This window comes from Thermobia domestica, chromosome 9 (genome assembly GCF_964235325.1).
Source record: "Thermobia domestica chromosome 9, izTheDome1.hap1.1, whole genome shotgun sequence".
In the NCBI taxonomy this organism is placed as follows: domain Eukaryota; kingdom Metazoa; phylum Arthropoda; class Insecta; order Zygentoma; family Lepismatidae; genus Thermobia; species Thermobia domestica.
The window spans coordinates 144732239-144753519 of record NC_137462.1 but is presented as its reverse complement, the minus strand read 5'-3'; the positions used below and the strand labels follow the sequence as shown (position 1 = coordinate 144753519).

The 21281-nt window shown below is 35.4% G+C and overlaps 3 protein-coding genes across 4 annotated transcripts in view; all 3 read right to left on the bottom strand.

Moving 5' to 3' along the window:
- The window catches only part of LOC145695085 (arylalkylamine N-acetyltransferase 1-like), a 252867-nt gene that overhangs the window by 76343 nt on the left and 155243 nt on the right, over window positions 1–21281 (bottom strand). The gene's annotated exons all lie outside the window — the stretch shown is intronic.
- Window positions 1–21281, bottom strand: part of LOC145695084 (arylalkylamine N-acetyltransferase 1-like) — a 49452-nt gene that overhangs the window by 13063 nt on the left and 15108 nt on the right. The gene's annotated exons all lie outside the window — the stretch shown is intronic.
- LOC145661051 (arylalkylamine N-acetyltransferase 1-like) lies at window positions 1249–5193 on the bottom strand. Its single transcript, XM_081726488.1, has 2 exons — window positions 5108–5193; window positions 1249–2344 (listed from the first exon to the last, which is right to left on the bottom strand). Exons 1-2 carry the CDS (start codon window positions 5191–5193, stop codon window positions 1684–1686), a joined length of 747 nt encoding a protein of 248 aa, XP_081582614.1. The 3' UTR covers window positions 1249–1683.

Here is a 21281-nt window from a genome sequence, read left to right as displayed (position 1 = left end):
CTGTTTTAGGCATTATTAAATTTGACGAGTTGCTATATTTGCTAATGAAACGTTAATGTTACAGTTATTTCATCTTAAACATATGCAAAGGAACACATTTTTATCCTAAAATCCGATATGTAGGAATGTAATTAGTTATGTTGATTATAAACAAATAAGAAAAGATGGAGTAGTTCAGTTAGCCACGCCCTGGGTTTATTGCTATTTTAGTAACTTTGTAACGACAATATTATAGCCACGGATCGTCAAACTTGTGATGAATCTCTCAAGGCTTGAAGGTCTTAACTTATTTTAGATTGTGTCGAGAATCGAATTCAGGATATACAAGTGAGGGTGAAATGTCACGTATCTATTCAAGAAATTTTTGTTCCAGCATATCAGGAAGGGTATTTTTTGCTGACTTCCAATACGTTGCATTCCATTGCAGTATATTTTAATATAAACTATTGCTGAAGTTACCACAGAATTGTTCATAATGTTTGTCATATTATCTTCGACATTTTCAAGTATTTAATATTTTTTCATCTATTTATGTAGTGAAACGTAATGTGATATTTTGAACTATGCTCCTGGTTTTGTTTAGAACTAAAGATGAGAGTTTTATTTATAAAGAAAAACCCAATTTTATTCCAAAAATTAAGATAGGAGAAGCCAATGTGCTGACCACACACCAAAAACTGAATTCCATCTCTGTGACCATAGGTGTTTAAGTTCTCTTCCATTGAGTCCATAAATTTAGTTTTCAGCTATAAACCTATTCCTAGTTTTTATTAATAGAAAAATCTAAAACAATCTGTATATTTGTAAAATCATATTTCATCCTCTTCGCTTTAAGAAACAAGAAATGAAAAAAAAGATTGCAGAAAGTCGAATTACAGCAAAAAAAAAAAAAAAATGTATTATTCTTTTTGCTGTTTTCTTACCTGATCAATGAAAAAAAACAATAAACTATAATAATATTTTTAAAAAATAAGTCAGAACTGAATCCATACTGAAAAGGAAAGTTTAGTTGAATATTTAAAAGATTTACGAATCGGATCGATCTGTTAACATTTCTGACGAAGCGGGACGGGACAGTTTCTAATATTCACGAACCGAATGTCGTTCCGCTGAGTTCCGATTAATTTTAAGTTTTGCATATGCAAAATAACTACATTTTCACGTTAAGTGTGTACTAGTTAAGTAAACGATCCATTTTTGTTTTACGGGAAATTCGAATAACGTTAAGTGTAATTAATCTTTGTATTCTTTTCTACCGTAAATATATATCTAAAACGCAAGATAAAGTAAAAACTGCGTTACTTAAGGCACTTGTTTTAATTTTAATAATAATTTTTGTACATCAGCCACACTCAATCCAGCCATTTTTATTATATTAAATTGACACATTTTTTTCACTAAATACTGTCTGTTGCCTTCGTAATTTTGATTTTTGCTTATTATAAATTAAATATTAATTTTGTCGTCTTCTTTTGAAGACTTTAGTAGGCGTCAAATCGATGCTTCCTTTCGAGCCTGAAAAAAAAATCACTGACACATTTATAATGATATCCGAGCTATAGAGATCACAAGAATCTTGAAGTACGTAATTAACTTTTTTGGAAAATTAAGCAATACTCAATATTTCTGCAATATTATCGATATAAACATATCTTTTATTTCTGACCCTTAGATTTGTAACTTTTATAACTTCATAACATAAGTTTTCGCCTCGTTGTGAGGAGGCCCAGGACATAGTTCTTGAACTCCATTTCTTTTGTGCTCGGTGTATGCCAAAGTATAGATACACTTGAATCCCATATTTGTCACTGTTAAAGCCGAGTAATGGCTTGTGCAATCAACTTTGAACAACGGGTAACCCTTTTCTCGGGCTAGTTGAAGACTGTGTTGCAATAACGAAGACGCTATACCCTTCCGTCGCCATGCGCTGTCAACAGATAATACTTGAACATCAAATAAACGATCTATGTTAAATTTTTTGAAAGGATTGGATTCGTGGCCTACTCGTGCAAGAAGTCGAAGAATTTTCTGGAACTTTGGATCGGAACATTGTTCTGCTTCCTTGTGTAGAGCTGCTTCATCTTCAGGTGTCATTTCTCCATTGATACAAACTCCAATGATTTGTTCGTTTTTAACGTCAACAGCCATAAATGATAAATTTTCATCCAATGATTTAGTGCAGTGTCTTTCTAATTCAATAGATGCTCCTGAATCTCCCAAAAGATCTATTGCAATATTCAAAGGTTCGTCCCGGAAGAAGCATCGTTTAAGAAAGTTGAGGACGCGATCAGTATCTTCCACCGTAATTGGAACTACCTTGAAACTGAGCTTCGACATTTTGCGCCTGAAACAGAGAATACATTTGTGAAGATTCGCACGGATTTTTATTTTTAAATTATTTGAGTAGTAAAGTATGGTTCTGTTAGCTGATACAAGCACATTCATACGCTAATCCGAACAGTATTACTGTTTTTCTTCAAATGAAACTGAATAAGCAATTTCTCACTCAGATAGGCATAATTAAAATTTAAAATATCGTTAATACATGTATTCTACCATAAAACCGTAACCACATTTACTTGAAAGAATAAACAAAAGTATAGATAAAGATGCGCACACAAAACCCAGAAACCTGAAATAAGGCAACACAAAGCTCGGAACGTAAACAAAAATCAAATTAGTAGTTCATTGATAGTAAAATGCCTGGTTTAACAAACAACAAAAATTTAATATTACATCTCAACTCAGGCACCGGTAAATAGCCATTGATTGAAATTTCATGATAAGTGCTTAGAGTTTAACATTCCTTCTCAGTCACACGTTAAACTTTTTTCTCAAAAGGTATATATCATAGGTCATTTGGGCCTCCAGAGAGGCAACTACCCCCCTGAGATTTTAATCAATACGATAGCAATAAACTAAAGAAAAAACACGAAAATCCATTCACATCGGTGATCTTGCCTCCCTTCAAACCAGATAACTTTGCTGATATACCTAGGTAAATAGCAGGTAAACAGTATTATATATACTGTTTATCTATTATTTTTTTTACGATATATTTTAACAATTACGCACAGTTTTTAGTTTTAGGACTTGAAATAAAGACCTCGAAGATTTACATTTTGGATAACAAGACAAAATTTTTAAACAGGTAGATGTCCAAATTAAAATTTTAAAAAAAGACTGCATATTCATCATCATAGATATTCTATTATTACAGGCAGGTCATTTGCTGCAACTGATAAGCTTCCATTCTCCACAGTCTTTAGCGAACAATTTCGTCTTCACATACGATTTTTCTGTTTAGATACTATTAATCAACTGTAGCATCCTTTGCCCACACACTCTCTCTCTCTTTCCTGCCACCATACTCTCTTGCATGTCCTTCATGATACAGTTCCTTCTCAGTCAATGTTCAAACAGTTTCCCCTTCCTCTTTTCTCCCTCACCATTTCTAACTCTCTCATTCGCTTCCCGCTCGACCCAACTAATTCTCTACATTCTTCTCCACATTTCGAAAGCTTCCAGTCGTTTTCCATCGGTTATGCAAAATGTTCATGTTTCTGCTGCTTACAGTACAGTACTCCACACGAAGCGTTTTGTGAGACTATTTCTCAACTCTTTATTCAAGGATTCCAAAATAGACTTATCTTCCTTCTAAATGCTTGTTTTACCATTCCTACCCTTGCTTTTATTTCACGTTCGCACTTCATATGGTCCTTAATATTACTGCTCAGATATCGAAAACTAGGCACCTGTTCTATTTTCTCCCTTCCTACTTCTATATTTCACACCGACCGTTCCGTTCAAATCATCATAGCTTTGGCCTTTCTAACATTTATTTTCATTCTATAGTCTTTTTAATAGCCCTTGCTCAAGTTTTCTAACATCTTATTGATTTTCCTTTTCAGCTTGCGCAACAGGCGTCATAACATCTGCAAGCGTATACATCTAATCATTCTACCTCCTTAAATACTATCTTCATTTTGTCGTTTCGTTTTCACTATCTCTTCCAGATACTGTTGGCGAGAGACAATATCCCGAACTCCCCTTTCAATTGCAATCTCCTCTGTCTTTTATTCTCCTATTCTGACATTAATTTGACATTTAAGTTTTCTATGAGTCTTCTATCTTTCCATTCGAATCGAACTTTTTTAGAGCTCCTTACAGGAATTCCCGATTCACGCGATCAAAAACCTTTTCTGGATCAGTAAATACAATATTATCTCTTTACCCTTTTCTACAAATGTTTCACCGATCACCCTTAATAAGGCAATTACATCTTGTGCCTTTATCTCACCTGAACCCGAACTGTTCCTCTTCTACTTTTTCCATTTGTTCTTCCATACAACCTTCTGTTCAGTATTCGAAGCATAATTTTTGCTGTATGCGATATGAGACTAGTTCTATAATGCTCACATATTTCTGAGTTCGTTTCCTTAGTCAACGGTGCCATAATCGTCTTCAGGAAATCTTTTAGCAACTCTATTGTTTCATATATTTAATTACAGAGTCGGAACAATTCTTTCTTGCCCTTGTCTCCCATATTCTTAGTAAATTTAACATTATTTGTCCCGTTTGCTTTTCCATTCTTAATCTTGGATGTACGTAGTTCTTCCAAACTCATCCCGAAGAATATAAGACCCTTTATCATACTTCATTTTCTACTTGAACATCTAGGCCATGCGGTCTATTCCTACTCTCATACATTCCTAAATATATTTGCCTCCACAGTTTACCTCCTTGTACATTTCCTTATATTTCTTAGTTCTTTCTAATTCTTCTATTTTCATATTTTCTTTTGTAAATCTCTTCCGTTGCTCCGTTTGTTTCCCTTCTCAACTTGTTGCTTAACTTCCTGTGCATCTTTCTGTGCTCTCCTATATTAATATGTTTTCATGCCCGCATTTTCCGTATTTTCTGCAACATTTGTTCTGCAACTCATGTTTCTTAGCCGTTTTGTGTTTGCGGTAATCTACTATTTCTTCTGCGGTGTACTGTATGCAAAGTTTAATATGCTTCCACCATCTGTTACTACCTGCAAGTATCCTTTTCTCGTTTGTGTATTTTTCTTCGAAATTTTCTACGGGAATTATTTGTTACTTACTCGTTTTTCAACTTTTCAGTATTCAATTTCTTGTTGCCTACCTTTCTTGTGGTCACATTTTTCAGTTGATTTCCTTCGGCCAGCATAAGGTTATGATTAGAGAAAAGGTCGGCCCCGGAAAGGATCTTCGCGTTCTTCAAGCTATTCCAATACCTGTCCTGAACTATAGCATAATCTATTTGATATCTTCGGCCGTCTATCGAGGATTTCCATGTAGATATATCTTATCTTGTGTTGATTAAACCAAGTGTTCCCAATTACTAGTGAATTCTGTCTACAGAAATTGACCAATCCCTCTCTCTTTTCATTCCTTTCGCGTAAACCATATTTGCCTTTGACACTTCTCCCACAACTGCCGTCTTATTAAAACCTGAATTGAGTTTGCTTCCCGAAAGATGAGAGAGGGAATTAATATGAAAAAACCTGCTTTGTACGTAATATTTCAGATATCACGCAAATATATTCAAACAGTGTGTGATAAAATTTGTCGACAGAAAAAAATTAAAGAGTTAGTTTCTTAATTCGTTTTCAAAATAATGAAAAAAATCAAGAAAAGATCAAATCGATATTAAATGGTTAAATCCTGTTGAAACATAGCACTTTAAAAATGGGAGTTGGTACTAATGTAATGTTAAGATTTTCTCCAGGAGGCACTTTCAATACACGGTGGTGAAAGTAGTACGCGTAGATACTGGTAAATCACATTTAGCACGATCAGAGATATGCCCCGGAATACTCCCTGAAATCATCACTAATTGGTATCCACGTAGGCGCAAATAATGTTTGGGGAAAGAAGAGTGAAAACAAGCACGTAGAGAACTTCCACGTGTCATTATGAGTAATACATACGCTTTAGGCGCGAGAGACTCGAAATCGATTCGTGATAGAAGATCATGCTCTTTGAATCCCACGAATGAGGCATACATTAACGTCTCAAATAGCTCTAATGAAAGGGAATGTTATACATCAACCCAACTAACCAAAGATACTTAAATAATTATATGTAATAGTTAAGTGTGCAGAGTATTGGGTGAAAGTGGTCTCAGAATATCCGCTTCCTCTATGCCACACAAGAGCATGTCCAAAATGATTGTCACATATCAATAACTGTCTTCTTGTAAGAATATAATTTGATAATGATTTTGCAGGGTACTTTTAATACTGATACTATACGTATAATCGGGAAATGTATATTTGTGGTAAATTTCATAGGAAAAGAATTAAGAAAATTAGAATGAGTAAAACGAAATATTGTTAAATGGACAAAAAAGTTTTATTTTCGTTTTATTGTTCTTATTTATTGCTCTTTTGACATGAAATTTGCCACATTCACATCTCTGCCGATCATACACATACTAATATTATAAGAAATACCAGGCGAATTCATTATCAAATTATATTTCTACAATAACATATTTATAGACATGCGACAATAATTTTGGACATGAGTGTACAGGATCCTAGTCACATACTAACTCCCAAGCAAACAATAGTTTATTCAAAATGAACAGATAAACATCAAGTTTACTTCACAACACACGCAACATTGAAAAATGGCTAAATACGAAGCATTTCCATACGAATTTAATATTTACACTGATGTGTCAGCAGAACTTTTAGGGACACGGTGGCTCTGTAGAAAGAGCATTTACCTCTGGTGTGTGGGTTCTTGTTTCGATTCCCGAAAAGTAAATTTGTGGTGGAAAACATCATGTCCGTGGTTTTTCTCTGAGTATTCTAGTTTCCTCCCACATTTTCATTCAACTGATGCTTCCATTATCACTCACTTGCCTTAAAGGCTTACGTGAGACGTTAAATTGAAAGATTTGACTTAATTTTCAGCAGAACTTTTTAACTATTCTCCACTTTTTCTATACCGGTAATATGAGAATGGGTAAATTATGATAGTAAGAAACTGAAACACAATTGGCACAAATTGACAAAGAAACTACAGTATATGAAATGCTCGATTTATGAAACAGGCCGATACACAGAGAGAATACAGCACGTTATTTTATTTTCAGCAAAAAAATCGCGAGGTTGGATGGTGTTAGATCAAAAGAAAAACAAACAAAAAATGTGGCTAATTAATTTAGAAATCAAAGATTATTAAAAGTTCAATTACTTTAACCTACTAAGACGCGGCACTTATCAAAAAAGAAATAGGATTTACAGCATTTAGTTTGAGAGTTACAATAAACTGAACAGAGAAAATAGTTGAGGAATTTAACTTTACGAACTAGTTAAGAACCACAAAAGGCATCGTTAATTTTAACGATTTATCTACTATATAAAACATCGTATGACCATGTAGGGAGTTTTATTTATATCCTTGTTCCTACTTAAAAAAAAAAAAAAAATGACATGTAATTGCGGTAAGGAAAAACTAAGACAAAACTTCTTTATAGTCACTTTAAGTGATAAACGTCATTTACCATTTTAAAACTTACTGAAATGCACGTACCTTTTAACTAGTATAAGACAGTATATATACATACAAGGCTGTTCTGAACTCAGTTCAAGTTAGAAACCCAAGCGTCATCAAGGCAATTTGAGTTGCTAAGACATGCCATTTTTATTTTTCAACCAAGGACTCTATACGTACAAGATACTCCATTCTTAATTACTTAATTCTACGTTTGTAGCTATATATATATATATATATATATATATATATATATATATATATATATTTTATTTTTCTTTCTTACAAAACTAGAAATTTGACTTGCCATATCAACTAATTCAGCATTTCAAGTTTTAAGAGATGTTAACTACAGTTAATGAATTACGAACTCATGTAATCAAATGGATATCTAGTGTGCGATTTGACTGTGGTACAAACGTACATTTCTTCTTTTTGTCAAATTAAAATCTAACAAAATGCCTTCAAAAGTAGACAACTCTTCTCACAATGTTCGGAAGCTCGAATGCAAGGGATAATTGATCCTTGAGTCTTTATTCGTTGCACATATGAATAGCCTTTATAAGGACACACACAACTGTTTATATAAAGGAAGTTCGGGTAAACTTCCATTTTCATTTTACTTTTTAACACAAATTGCTACTTATATAAATCAATTGAACAATTTCTGCAACAAAACAATTCTTTGTTTGTTTAAACATAGTAACTTTGCTTACATTGTATTCAGTTGAGTTATTCCTTATTGTATCGGAAGTGTGATAATTTGCAGTCGGGTAAAGTGGATTCCTTGGATAGATTCAACCAGTCCACCAAATTTATGTAGTAGGTCTTACAACAAAACTGTGGAGCCCAAGTCTAATCTTCATCTCCGAATTTGCAGTAGGTATATTTACCGAAACAGACGTTATATGTTGTTCTTAAAGCAACAGAGTGTGTTAGGGATTGTTAGCATTGTTAATACATTTTTCATTTTTTTTTAAAATACCAAATCACTCTCAATCTTACCATAAACGGACCACAATATCTGCCAATATCATCTTCCATAAATGCACACACTCAACCTAGTTTTAAGCCACAATGGCGTGTGCACAAATGAACACCTTGCACAACAACGAATAAAGAGGATTTGTGGCTGATGTTGAGCAGTTCCCCCTCTCCTTATAACACACAAAGATAAAATCAGAAAAGAACAACTCAACATTTACTTCTTACAGCTATGCAATACCATTACATAGCTCAGGCACGGATCCAGGACCGACTTCTGGGGGGGGCGGTAGGTTGTCATACTGCTACTTTTAAGGGCTCCAAACTTTTGGATGGGTTTTATTTATATATAAAAAATAAGAAAGTTTCCTCTTCTGGGGGGGGCGATCGCCCCGATCGCCCCCCCCTGGATCCGCCCCTGACATAGCTTGCGGTTTTTAACATTAGTTTCGTATTTAGGATAGTGATGAGCAAATGGAAGACCAAGACCCGGGTGGTCTTGGTCTTGTTCTTGCACATCCAGTCTTGGTCTTGGTCTTCCACTGGAACCTTTGGTCTTGGTTTTGGTCTTGGTCTTGGTCTTGTACACCCAGTCTTGATCTTGGTCTTGCTTGCAAGAGTCTTGCAAGTCTTGCTTTTAAGAAATCTTATGATCTCATAGGTAAATGTTACTCTTTATATAAGCGATAATAAATTCTGCAATGTACCAATAGAAACGGAAATACAATGTGTGTTTCTAAAGATAATATCAGGGCTCATAGTGGTCTGGTCTCTTGTAAATAGTTGAAAAGTGACCAAAAGTACACGAACAAGTGACCAAAAGCGCACGAAAAGTGACCAAAAGCACACGAAAAGTGACCAAAAAGTGGCTAAAATCTCATCATGTCCCTTTTTTCCTTTGTCAATTTCTTCATCATCCTCTGTTGTTTTGTTTCATCTTTTCTTCTTTACAAACTTCCTCCTTTCTTGGGGTTTTCTAAGTATGCTTTGTAGTTACGGTAAACAGACTTAGTAGATGTAAGAAGCTTCTGAGTAAATGAAACCAGTTCTGGCGTATTTCCGAATTTCTTCATCCCAGACATTATATTGAGAGTTCTCAAAGCCATGAAATATTCAAATTCATCACCTACTCTTAAGAAGAACATACAAGAAGCATTACACAAGACGAACACGATAAACCACACCAACACACAACGTTGAGCGGAGCGTTAACTATTACAAGAGAAAACTAAAAGACTATTACCATAGAAGAAAGAATAGAAACAGAAGGGATCTCAACCCCACCTTGAGAGCTTAAGCTTCCATCAACCATCCACTGTGCTTTAGAAAGAATAAAACCTGAAGTGAAAATAAAGCTGACTGTTTCACATGTGGCAGCAAGTACTGAAGTTTTCAGAAGAGTAATGACTAACAAGTTTCTGCCTTTTTCAATTTATTTTTATAATATTTTTCTTAGAAAACTGTCAATGCAGAACATAAATCACACAAAAAGTCACTTTACCTCCCCAAAAAATAACTTTTAGTGACAAATTTTAAAAAAAAGTAACTTTTAGTGAACAACTTGAAAAAAGTAACTTTTGGTTAAAAGAAAGTGACTCGCTATGACGACATAGTTTATTTTCGTGAAAGTGTGATAGTGTACAACATAAGCGATGACATTATTTTTTTCAATGGATGCCCACGCTTCACTACTTATAAGATAAATCACAACGTTTCGTAATCTTTATTATTATTATTATTATTATTATTATTTTTATTTTTAACAGATCCAATACTCCACTGGTTCCCGAACTGGAGAGGCTACCCTGAGACACAGGAAGAAAAATCAAGACGGCACAGAAATACCATGAATTACAAAATTATTTTTACATTCTAAAGGAGTCAGATTTTTTTCTTTTCAACCACGATTAGCTAAACTTTGTATTGAACAAACTTCCAATTAAATATTAAGATTTTGTTTTACTGGCTCCAGTATGTACTCTATAGGGCAGAAACATGGACATCACACAAAAGCGATGAAAAAAAAATGGAGCCTTTCGAAACGTGGGCATGTAGAAAAAAAGGAGAGAATTAGCTGGGTTGAACGGAAAACGAATGAGGTGTTAGAAATAGTAGCAGTAGGGAAGAAAAGAAGTTTAGATGTAATTAAGAGGAGGAAGAGAAACTGGTTGGAACATTGGCTGAGGAGGAACTGTATTATGAGGGACGTCCTAGAGGGTGTGATGGAAGGAAAGAGAGGGAGGGGTGAAGGAGACTGTAGTTAAAAGAAGATATTGAAACAGAAAATTGCTATGTCAAGACGAAGAGACTATCTGAGGACCACCGTACATCGATTCTTCTCAGTTACAGCAAGTGACCTGCCAATAATAGCAGAATAGCGATGATGATGATGATGATATATTTAGCAAAATTGGCCAAAAAAGATAGAAAAAATAAAATAATAATGATTATCATCAAACCTCTTAATATTTTAGAATAATTTGGGTGAAAACCGAAAACGATTCAACTGTCTATGTGTTTTGTATAAAATTAATTTATATAAATACTTTTGACCTATTTTATATTACAAGTACAAAATAGCGGCATCAAACTCCAAGTTATTTGAAATAACTGTACAAAATCACTCTCACTTCTGAATATGGATTATTTAGTCCATTGTATAATGTTATATCGCTCAAACCTCGATGAGCCGTTTACACTGAGAAAAAAAAACTTATCTGGCGTACGTAAAAACGTAGGTTACACATGTAAATCCTGTAGTTTTTCGACTTAATGTACAGCAAACGTATAACTGATAAATTATATTTTATACTACTTTCCGTATAAGTGTTCGATTCAACGTACTTTCCGTATGAACAAAAGAACTGTATATAGGCTGTCATACTCTCATATATAAATGTAGCTAATATATGTAACATACTAATATGTATGTAATATATGGAAGACTATTAGATGTCAGACATCCTGCAACGGCATGGTGTAACATATAAGAGGGAAAGAGGGCAGTATATGTATGTTACGTAGCCTATGGATAGCGTACTGGTTTCTGCAGTAAAAGGTAAGGATCCCGTATATTTCTACACTATACCACTGTCCGGATAACGGATGTTTCTCAGTGTACCTTATAGTCCTTGAGCCAGAGGGGGTGTCTGGTTTCATTTAGAGGGAGTAAATGCCACCTGCATTTCTGAGTAGCTAATATTCTGAACTTTCAGATTTGGCATGATACTTTTCTGAAAGCGGTAGCTTTCAGGGGGTAAACCCCCCAAATTTAGAATCTTACAGACATTTTTTACTTAGCTCAGTGGTCTTTTGAAATACCTATATATCTGTCCACTTTAGTCATAGAACAATGAGTTATACCTCGTTTGATTTGGAATTAAATAGGCTTTAAAGTGATGTAACACACTTACCTATAGTACTGACGAAAGGGAAGTAATGAGGGAAAAATTAAGAAAAAAATCCCTAAAAATTCTCTTTTTACCATTTTCTTCTCTTATTACGTGGCAACACTGCATGAAGAGTAAAGGACACCTATATTTCAGAGTAACGAATACTATAAGCTTTCATATATGGTATGATACTTCACTGTGGGTGGTAGCTTTCAGTTGCTAAAACCCCCTTTTTAGATTTCTAATGAAAATGGTAACGAAATCCCGTGGTCTTTCGAAATTCCTCTAACTATGTTCGTTATGATCACAGAAGTAAAAATTACGTCTCTTTAGTTTTAGAATTATATAGGCTTTTAGATGATTAATACAGTTTTCAATAGTACTGACGAAAGGGAAGTAATAAGGGAAAATGTAAGAAAAATTCCCTTTTTACAATTTTCTTCTTTTATTAAGTGGCAACACTGCATAAGGAGTGAAAAACTCCTATATTTCAGAGTAGCCAATACTACAAGCTTTCAGATATGGTATGATACTTGCCTGTGGGCGGTAGCTTTCAAGGAATAAAACTCCCTTTTCAGATTCTTTAGTCCTTGAGAGGCAGAAAATTTAGTAATGATTTCGAGAAAAGTTGATGTAAAAAAAACTGTAATAAGTTTTCTGATCCTGGTTTTATATAATTGAATAACTGACCATGAAAGATCAGAAAATTCTAAAGTTTCTGTAGGGAAAGAGAAGCGGAGGCAGGAAGGGGGGTTATGTTTTTCAGTTTCAGTTTTTTTTTTTTCCACAGACCGTTCGTAAATTGCTTGATGTTTGAAGTGAACTGAATGGTGGAAGAGAATAGATCTATATGCTTTATAAACATTTCGAAAACATAATATTTTAACTTTGAAAATATTTTGATTGTAAAATATCATGGCGGTATGTAAGTTAGAGAAGTTCGTAACTCAGTATGGTAATGTTTACAGCATAATTAGAAATATTCTTCACATATCAAGATCTAAATAACATTCTATTTACATTACATTAGTTATGTTCATCATCATTCAAATATGCCATGAAAATAATAATCACATGGAAAAATAGGCGTGTCTTATGACATAGTTTGTAGCCAATTGCATATTCACAGTATTTGTTGAATACTTATATCCTTTATTTTGATTCATTTATCTTCATTTAAGTCTACAACTTCGTCTAACAATTCAGATATTTCTTCATCTTGATAATTGGCTTGATAATACTAAATAATACTTTTGATAAAGTGGATACTTTCAAATATCTAGGATCAATATTAACAGAGGAAAATCATATTCACGAAGAAATTAAATGTCGACTAAAAGCAGGGAATTCGTGTTACTATTCGGTTCAAAATCTCTTGTCGTCGCGAATTCTGTCGAGAAATCTGAAACTTAAAATATATAAAACGATAATCATGCCTGTAGTTTTGTATGGCTGCGAAACATGGTCACTTACTCTGAGGGAAGAACATAGACTGAAAGTATTTGAGAACAAGATCCTGAGACGAATATTCGGACCCAAGAGGAACGGGAATGAGGAATGGCGGAAACTTCATAACGAGGAACTACATAATTTATATGGTTTACCCAACATTGTTAGGGTCGTCAAGTCTAGGAGGCTTAGATGGGCGGGTCATGTAGCTAGAATGGAAGAAAGTAGAGACGCTTTCAAAGTCTTGACTGGAAGACCAATCGGAAAACGACCATTAGGAAGACCTAGGCGCAGATGGGAGGACAATATTAAGATGGATCTCGCAGCGATTGGAATACAGAGTAGAAACTGGATGCAGTTAGCTAAGGATAGAAGTCAGTGTAGAGGTTTTGTGAACGCGGCATTGAACCTCCGGGTTCCATAGGCCATAGAGTTAGTTAGTTAGTTAGTTAGATAATTGGCACATGTTTGGATTTTTCACATGTCAGTACACTTTAATTCATGTTTCATGCACTCACAATCGGATGGCACACAGTTCTTAGCACACGTACACGACAACAGCTCCATCACTTCTTCTGGTGCAGGCCGACAATCCATCCAATCGATATCAAACTCACCAGATGCGTTTGTCCTCCAGCCATGAAGATTGGGACTTGGTATGTCAGGATTCGCTTCCAGTGCTTTCTTCCAAATGGTTGCTTGGTAGTTAGCTCTCTGGGTATGTTTCTCAAGAGCCTTCTTGCATGGTGGTAGCAGATGGAATTCAACTAAACCTTTCTTTGCACAGAACAGCGAGTACCTTAATTCATTTACAGAGTTCACATTGTGACCATACAACCTACAAACGAACTTTTCTACTATATCCATCGTCTCTTTCTTGGGTTCAAAACTTTCTGACAGTTCTTTCAGTGCCTGTACAAACTCTCCCTTTTTAAAAAGTGTAAATGCTTTACACTTTCCCTTACCAGCAAAAGCACTCACTGTATCACAGCCTGTGATAGTATGAAATCCTGCTAAGGCTGCACAAATGTTTTCCCCATTTGCGTGATATATCTTGTTCATATCGTGGTAACAAAGACGGTTAGATGTTCCACTCTTCAGGAAAATGTCCTCCATGCTTTGTTAGTTCGTCAAAGGTGCTCAGTACTTTGACTGCAACACTGTATCTTCACTGTTGATTATAATGGTAGAGCAGCCTGATCTAAGAGCATGAAACGCATGAAGCACAAGTCTTGTGTCTGCTTCCTCCTGTGAAGACCATAATTCTGGAATGTTTGTCACTGGTAATGTTGAAGACAGTTGACAGCACTCCTTCTCGCATGTTAAAAACACAATTTTGTTACCCAGTTTTTGAGTATACTTTGAAAGCTGCCATTCTTTCCACAGAAAGTGAATGAGCTCACATCTGTTATTAGTGTTGCTCAAGAATTTTCTCCAGTTTCTGACTGGATGTCCAGCCATGATGTTTTGAATATACATACTGTCCTCAGAGACCCTCCGCATTCTTTCTGCATTTTTATAGACCTACTTTCATAGGTATCAAATATGATATCAACACGAGGGTAACGACCAGAATCAAGTAATATTTTTGAAAGTAACTTTTCTGCTAGGAGGCCAAATGTTTTAGGTACTTCCATTAATTTGTGCACCTGGCTCATTGCGTCAACAATGTATGCTGAAGTCTCTTCCGATATTGTTTCTGACTCGCAGTTTCTAGTTAACATATGCATCAGCTTTGACTTGACGGTTTTCCTAATGGTTCCCTGTGGCGTTGCCAGAGACCAAGGTAATGGTCCAAGAGCATAAACAAGTACTTCCCTCATGTTCAGATTCCTTTTTTGAGCTATTATAGCCATCTGGGCAAAAATACCCCTGCCTGCTTTCAGAATAACGTCTCTCCCTTTAACTTTAATAGTTTTACTTTTCTTTGAATGGGCAAACGTCTTTAATCCTTGCTTACGCATTGGAGCGTGGAATGCCCCCGGCTGCACACCTTTCTGGAGGCGTTACTCTTTAAAGTTCTTATATGCTTTCTCACCTTTCTCATAAGCATTAAGTAAGTCGTTTGTGATGTCTACAGAAGCTACCATGCCAGAAGATATATTTAGCAGATTAGATTCCTTGAAAGGATTTGTCCATTCCTTCGTCAATATCTCAACCATCGACGAAACATTTTTTTCATCCTTCTTGATTCTCGATGGTGAAAGGTCATGATGAGTGATTTTACTTTTTAGCGAAGAATTTGTGGCTTCTCTAAGGATACGTAGAAATTCTGCCCTTACATCTGAAACTAAATAGTACCTTTCAACAGCAGCTTGCCTGGTGCTAAATTTGATTATTCCAGCAGGCCCTTGGGTATCTTTGTTGACAGTCTCTTCAATTACTTGGTCTGCAGGAATTTTCCCAAATGGATTGACTGTCCCCATTTGGACGGAGAACTCGTCTCTCTGAAATGCTTCATACACAGTTGGATGATTTTTCTCAAGACCTAACATTTCATTGTAATATACCGAAAGATAGCGTGCATAATTTAGATGGTCATATGCAAAATACCACGGGATCATCTTTCGAATACTTACCAGATAAAGCGGCCAGTTACCTTCTCTTGTTGCGCGAACTGTCATTAAAATAACATCTACCATATCGACGTAGGATATCCAAAAGGAAGATAGGTCACCATTTTCGTGCCTTAGATGGTCCAGATATGCTTCAAACATTTTCCAAATTGTTACAAAAGACTGTTCTGACAAAATTTGAGATAACTGCTCAGTAGTGGCGTCTCCTATTTCCTCGAACAATTGAGATATGTTAGACTCAGCACAGGAAAGATATCTATGTACTCGGACTGTAACCATAACCGGAATTCATTGAGGACTATTCTCATCAGTGACTCAAATGCTAGCTTGTGCATACGAATAGCACGGTTATAGTGCTTCCCTTGTAAACTTCGAAATATGGATCCCTCTCAGCAACAGTTCCTGATTCGGATAAGAGCTCCGGCAAGCCAGAATCTTGAAATGGTCTACCGATTATGCCCATGAAGTTACAAATAGTATGCAATCCTCCAAGATTTAAAACTATTGTCCGGTACTTTTCAGTATTCTTGCATACAATTTCATTTGCTTTTGAGTAAATAGCTTGATCTGCAGTTAGAACTAAAGACTGAAGTTGTAGTTGCTTCTTTATGATGAGTGAACGATTTAGTATCTCATGTATTGTAGTCATACTGCTTGCTGGCGAATTTATTGTTGGTAGGTAGCTAATGCTTGTTGGTTGAACTTCACGATCCCTCAGTAGATTGATGTTGAATCCTGTCCAACTTGGAATTAGCTGATTCTGGGGATCTATACACCGCAAGATAATCCAAAATAAATTCTTAGACCTTGACGCTGCAACGAACTCTTCACAAATAGGATCATCGTACCCAATTATAACTGGACCAACTCTTTTCCCAGGAATGTAAGGCGTTAGCTCTTTCGTGGCACCAACAAAAGTTCGTTGTCTTGTCTTTACTGCTATTTTTGTTGTAACCAGATTACTAATTTGTGACTTTGATTCTAACTGTATTGCTATTCCATTCACACGATGAGTGGTTCCCGCTCCAGACAGGGTCTCCTCCAACCTATCAATGTTATCGCAAGCAAGTTGAGTAAATTTACCAGGCACAACATTTCCAGGTAGGGCTACACGATCATCTTTCTCTTTTGAAAGCCCACGGAACTTCGTTACCATTTACTTTAAGAATCTAAAAAGGGAGTTTTAGCAACTGAAAGCTACCACCCAGAGTGAAGTATCATACCATATCTGAAAGCTTACAGTATTGGCTACTCTGAAATATAGAAGTTTTTCACTCATCATGCAGTGTTGCCACGTAATAAGAGAAGAAAATTGTAAAAAGGGAATTTTTAGGGATTTTTTCTTACATTTTCCCTCATTACTTCCCTTTCGTCAGTACTATTGAAAACTGTATTAATCATCTAAAAGCCTATATAATTCTAAAACTAAAGAGACGTAATTTTTACTTCTGTGATCATAACGAACATAGAGGAATTTCGAAAGACCACGGGATTTCGTTACCATTTTCATTAGAAATCTAAAAAGGGGGTTTTAGCAACTGAAAGCTACCACCCACAGTGAAGTATTATACCATATATGAAAGCTTATAGTATTCGTTACTCTGAAATATAGGTGTCCTTTATTCTTCATGCAGTGTTGCCACGTAATAAGAGAAGAAAATGGTAAAAAGATAATTTTTAGGGAATTTTTCTTAATTTTTCCCTCATTACTTCCCTTTCGTCAGTACTATAGGCAAGTGTGTTACATCACTTTAAAGCCTATTTAATTCCGAATCGAAAGAGGTATAACCCATTGTTCTATGACTAAAGTGGACAGATATATAGGTATTTCAAAAGACCACTGAGCTAAGTAAAAAATGTCTGTAAGATTCTAAATTTGGGGGGTTTACCCCCTGAAAGCTACCGCTTTAAGAGAAGTATCATGCCAAATCTGAAAGTTCAGAATATTAGCTACTCAGAAATGCAGGTGGCATTTACTCCCTCTAAATGAAACCAGACACCCCATTTTTCGGGGTCTGGCTCAAGGACTATTAGGAGGCTAAAAGTTATATTGATAAACAATTAGTCAATGTATAAGCATCCGCCCATAAAATCAAAGTTGCAGTCACATGCACTAAATTTTTGTCAATGCCATGAAAATGTTATTTCGATATTAATTTTATGAACACACATTAAACATTTCCAACGGGTGCTTGACCCTCGGAGCCAAGGCCATACTCATGTAGTCGGCACCTATGGTGTGCGGAATTACCGATGCTCAATACTACATTTCTCTTTAGTTTTGGAAGACCACCATTAATATGAAATGAAATGAAATATCAAGTTTAACGTCCCACGTTTAGGTACTGAGGCTAAGGGAAACGGTGATGATGAGAAATGAATGAAACGGTGGAATGAATAAAGGAGGAGGAAACTAGAAAATCCCGAGAAAACCCACGCACCCGGTATTTGTCTTCAAAAAAACTCACATGGCACAAGCTGGGATCGAACCAGGAACCCCACGACCAGAAGCGAACGCTCTACCATTGAGCCGGTAATTTTTCAAGACTCTTGCGCAAGAGTCTTGGTCTTGGTCCTGGTCTTGCGGATATGGTTTTGGTCTTGTTGGTCTTGGTCTTGCATCGGAATTCCTGGTCTTGGTCTTGCATGCAAGACTCTTGTGCTCCTCACTAATTTAGAATATCAATACTGACTAGAAATTGTATATATATATCACGTATGACACATTTTTGCTGTTGACCCGTGTTATTTGCTTCAGATGAACATATTTTTATATGTTTTACTTCTATCAAACATGCAGTTTATTTCCTGTCTCAACCAGAAAAAAAAAATGTTACGGTAGAGCACACTTAATATTCGGAGGAGCACATATTTTCAAACGATACTATTCCATTTATTATTATATTATAGGTGTATTATTTTGGTCTCCTCCGGAGGGCACTCTCAGAGTTTCGGGGGCACACAGTGCTCCAAAAAACATGTCTGGAAGAAACACTGGTCCAACTTCTCGAAGGACAAAATTGCTAATGCTTCCAAACTTTGTTCTGAGAGATTTTGCCTTTGCCTTCTCACTATTACAACAGTTGTATCCGAGAAAAATGCCTTCAGAGCCTACGTTCGAGGTAGGTAATAATAATATTGATTCAATAGTGTAAAGCAGCAAAATCTTTGTGTATAATTTGAAGTGCACACAGATTTTCCATAAGGTAAATATGTTTTTGTTTACACGATGTCCTTTAAAGAAACAAAATTGGTTCCATTAGCTCTTGAGGTAGGGTTCTCTCCATCCCCCTTTACATCTTTGAGTTGATCTAGTAGTTCTGGTGTTGAATCGCTTTGCAGAAACGACTGAAAATTGGATATACGATAGTTGAAATATTTGCTTACAAGAGTCTTCCCATGATAATATTTGTTTTCGCAGTAACAATCCAGTTGTTAGGCTATGTTTGAAGTTATTAGTTACCTTCTGAGACACTAGATTTTTAACATAATATTATTTCGTGATCTTATTTGTATTAGATCAAATTCGCTGTTATCGGACAAATTGTCCATATTCACGTTATTTCGCGATTCAAATGCAGCTAAAAAGAAAAAAAAAACGACCCCTTCAATGCTTCTAACAACTTTTCGCTGTTATTGTTAAACGAAAATTTCAGGTTTCTAGGTTTGATTTGTATGTATTTTCTGAGAATGTCCACGCCCTTGTATACATGTTTGGTTGTTGACTCTTATGCCTGAACAGGAACAATAAAATCATTAAGTTGCAAACAGTAACTGTGGCTTAGTAAATACGCAATAACTGAACTGTGAAGGCACATCTTCATGTTGCAATGCCATTTAATATTGTTTCAAAATCCAACGGTAGGCTCTAACAAATACTCCACGAAATTCAAGAAGTTAAAATATAGAAGATGTCATCTGGAGGAATGCTGCAGCGCTAGTCTAATGCTTTGTAACGAACCGAAAACCCATCAAAATATAAATAATTTAATATTCAGAACATGTAAACTTTGAAAAGGTCATCAAGAGAAAGCATCATTGTTTTTTTTTTTTTCTTTCTTTTTTTTTAAGAACTAGACAAGTTACAACATAAAAACGGAAATTTCGTATAATATTGCCAACAGTTTCAACATGAAAAGTCGCATAAAGAATTATAGTAATAGTAGGGGTCTAGCAAATTTAAGTAACACTAATATATATATATATATATATATATCTACGAGCAAATTGACACCAGCTTGTCAAGTCGTTTTCATATGAATTCTACCTAGGTTTGAAATTGGAAACAAAGTTAGACCATATTCACATCCTTTTTAAATTTTATATTATATATATATATATATATATATATATATATATATATATATATATATATATATATATATATATATATATATATATATATATGGGGCCGGATCCAGGATTTTCTGATGGAGGTGCACCAATAACTACCAAAATAACCAATCACACTGAAACTTTTCAAAGTGACATTGACAATTCTTTACTGCTGACAACACTAATGGATAGAATAGAGGGAGGTACTTTAAAAGAGGGTCGAAAGTGGTATGCAGGAAAGTGTTCTTCTCTCCTCCAGATTTCTGTTTTCTCCTCTCTTCCCTACTCGAGAAATGTTGTTATTTTGCTTGGTGACTCCTTTTTCTTCAACCTATGCATTTGTAATACTCCACTTTCTTTTAAGCCCGAAACGGAAACATTACGGCAGAAAGTTTCTAAAGGTGTTGCTATTTTCACTGCTAGCTTTTCATTTTAGATAGTGTATATTTACAACGAAGGGGAGTGCACGTGCACGGATGCACCTCCCCTAAATCCTCACTCGATGCACCCCCTAAAATATATATAAAATCCTCATGCGTAGCTTGAAAAAATTAAGAGAAAACTATTTTTTTAAAAAATTGGTAGCTATTCTACAGGAACAAACTATTTATATCAAGCAGATTGTATCTGTGTTTCAACATTGACGCATATAGGGGAAGATAGAGTAATAAGAGATACTCGGGGTAATAAGAGACAAAAGTAATTTCAAATGTTAACAGTTTTCAAGTCACATTTCTGATCCTTGTGTGTGTATATATACTTTGTTACTAGTGGAGTGGAGTGGATTTTAGTTTAGCGTCCCATTCAGCAGCGAGGCTATATGAGACGTGGACCTACTGATTAACGTGGAATCCGAACCACATGAGCTCCCGCCGGGAATCGAACCCGGGTCTCCCACGCCAAAGGCGCGTACGCTAACCACTTAGCCACGAGGGAGCTCACTTTGTTACTAGACAACACAATAGAAAATTATTTTATTTCTTCCCAATGTACAGTAAGATTTTTTTTAAAAT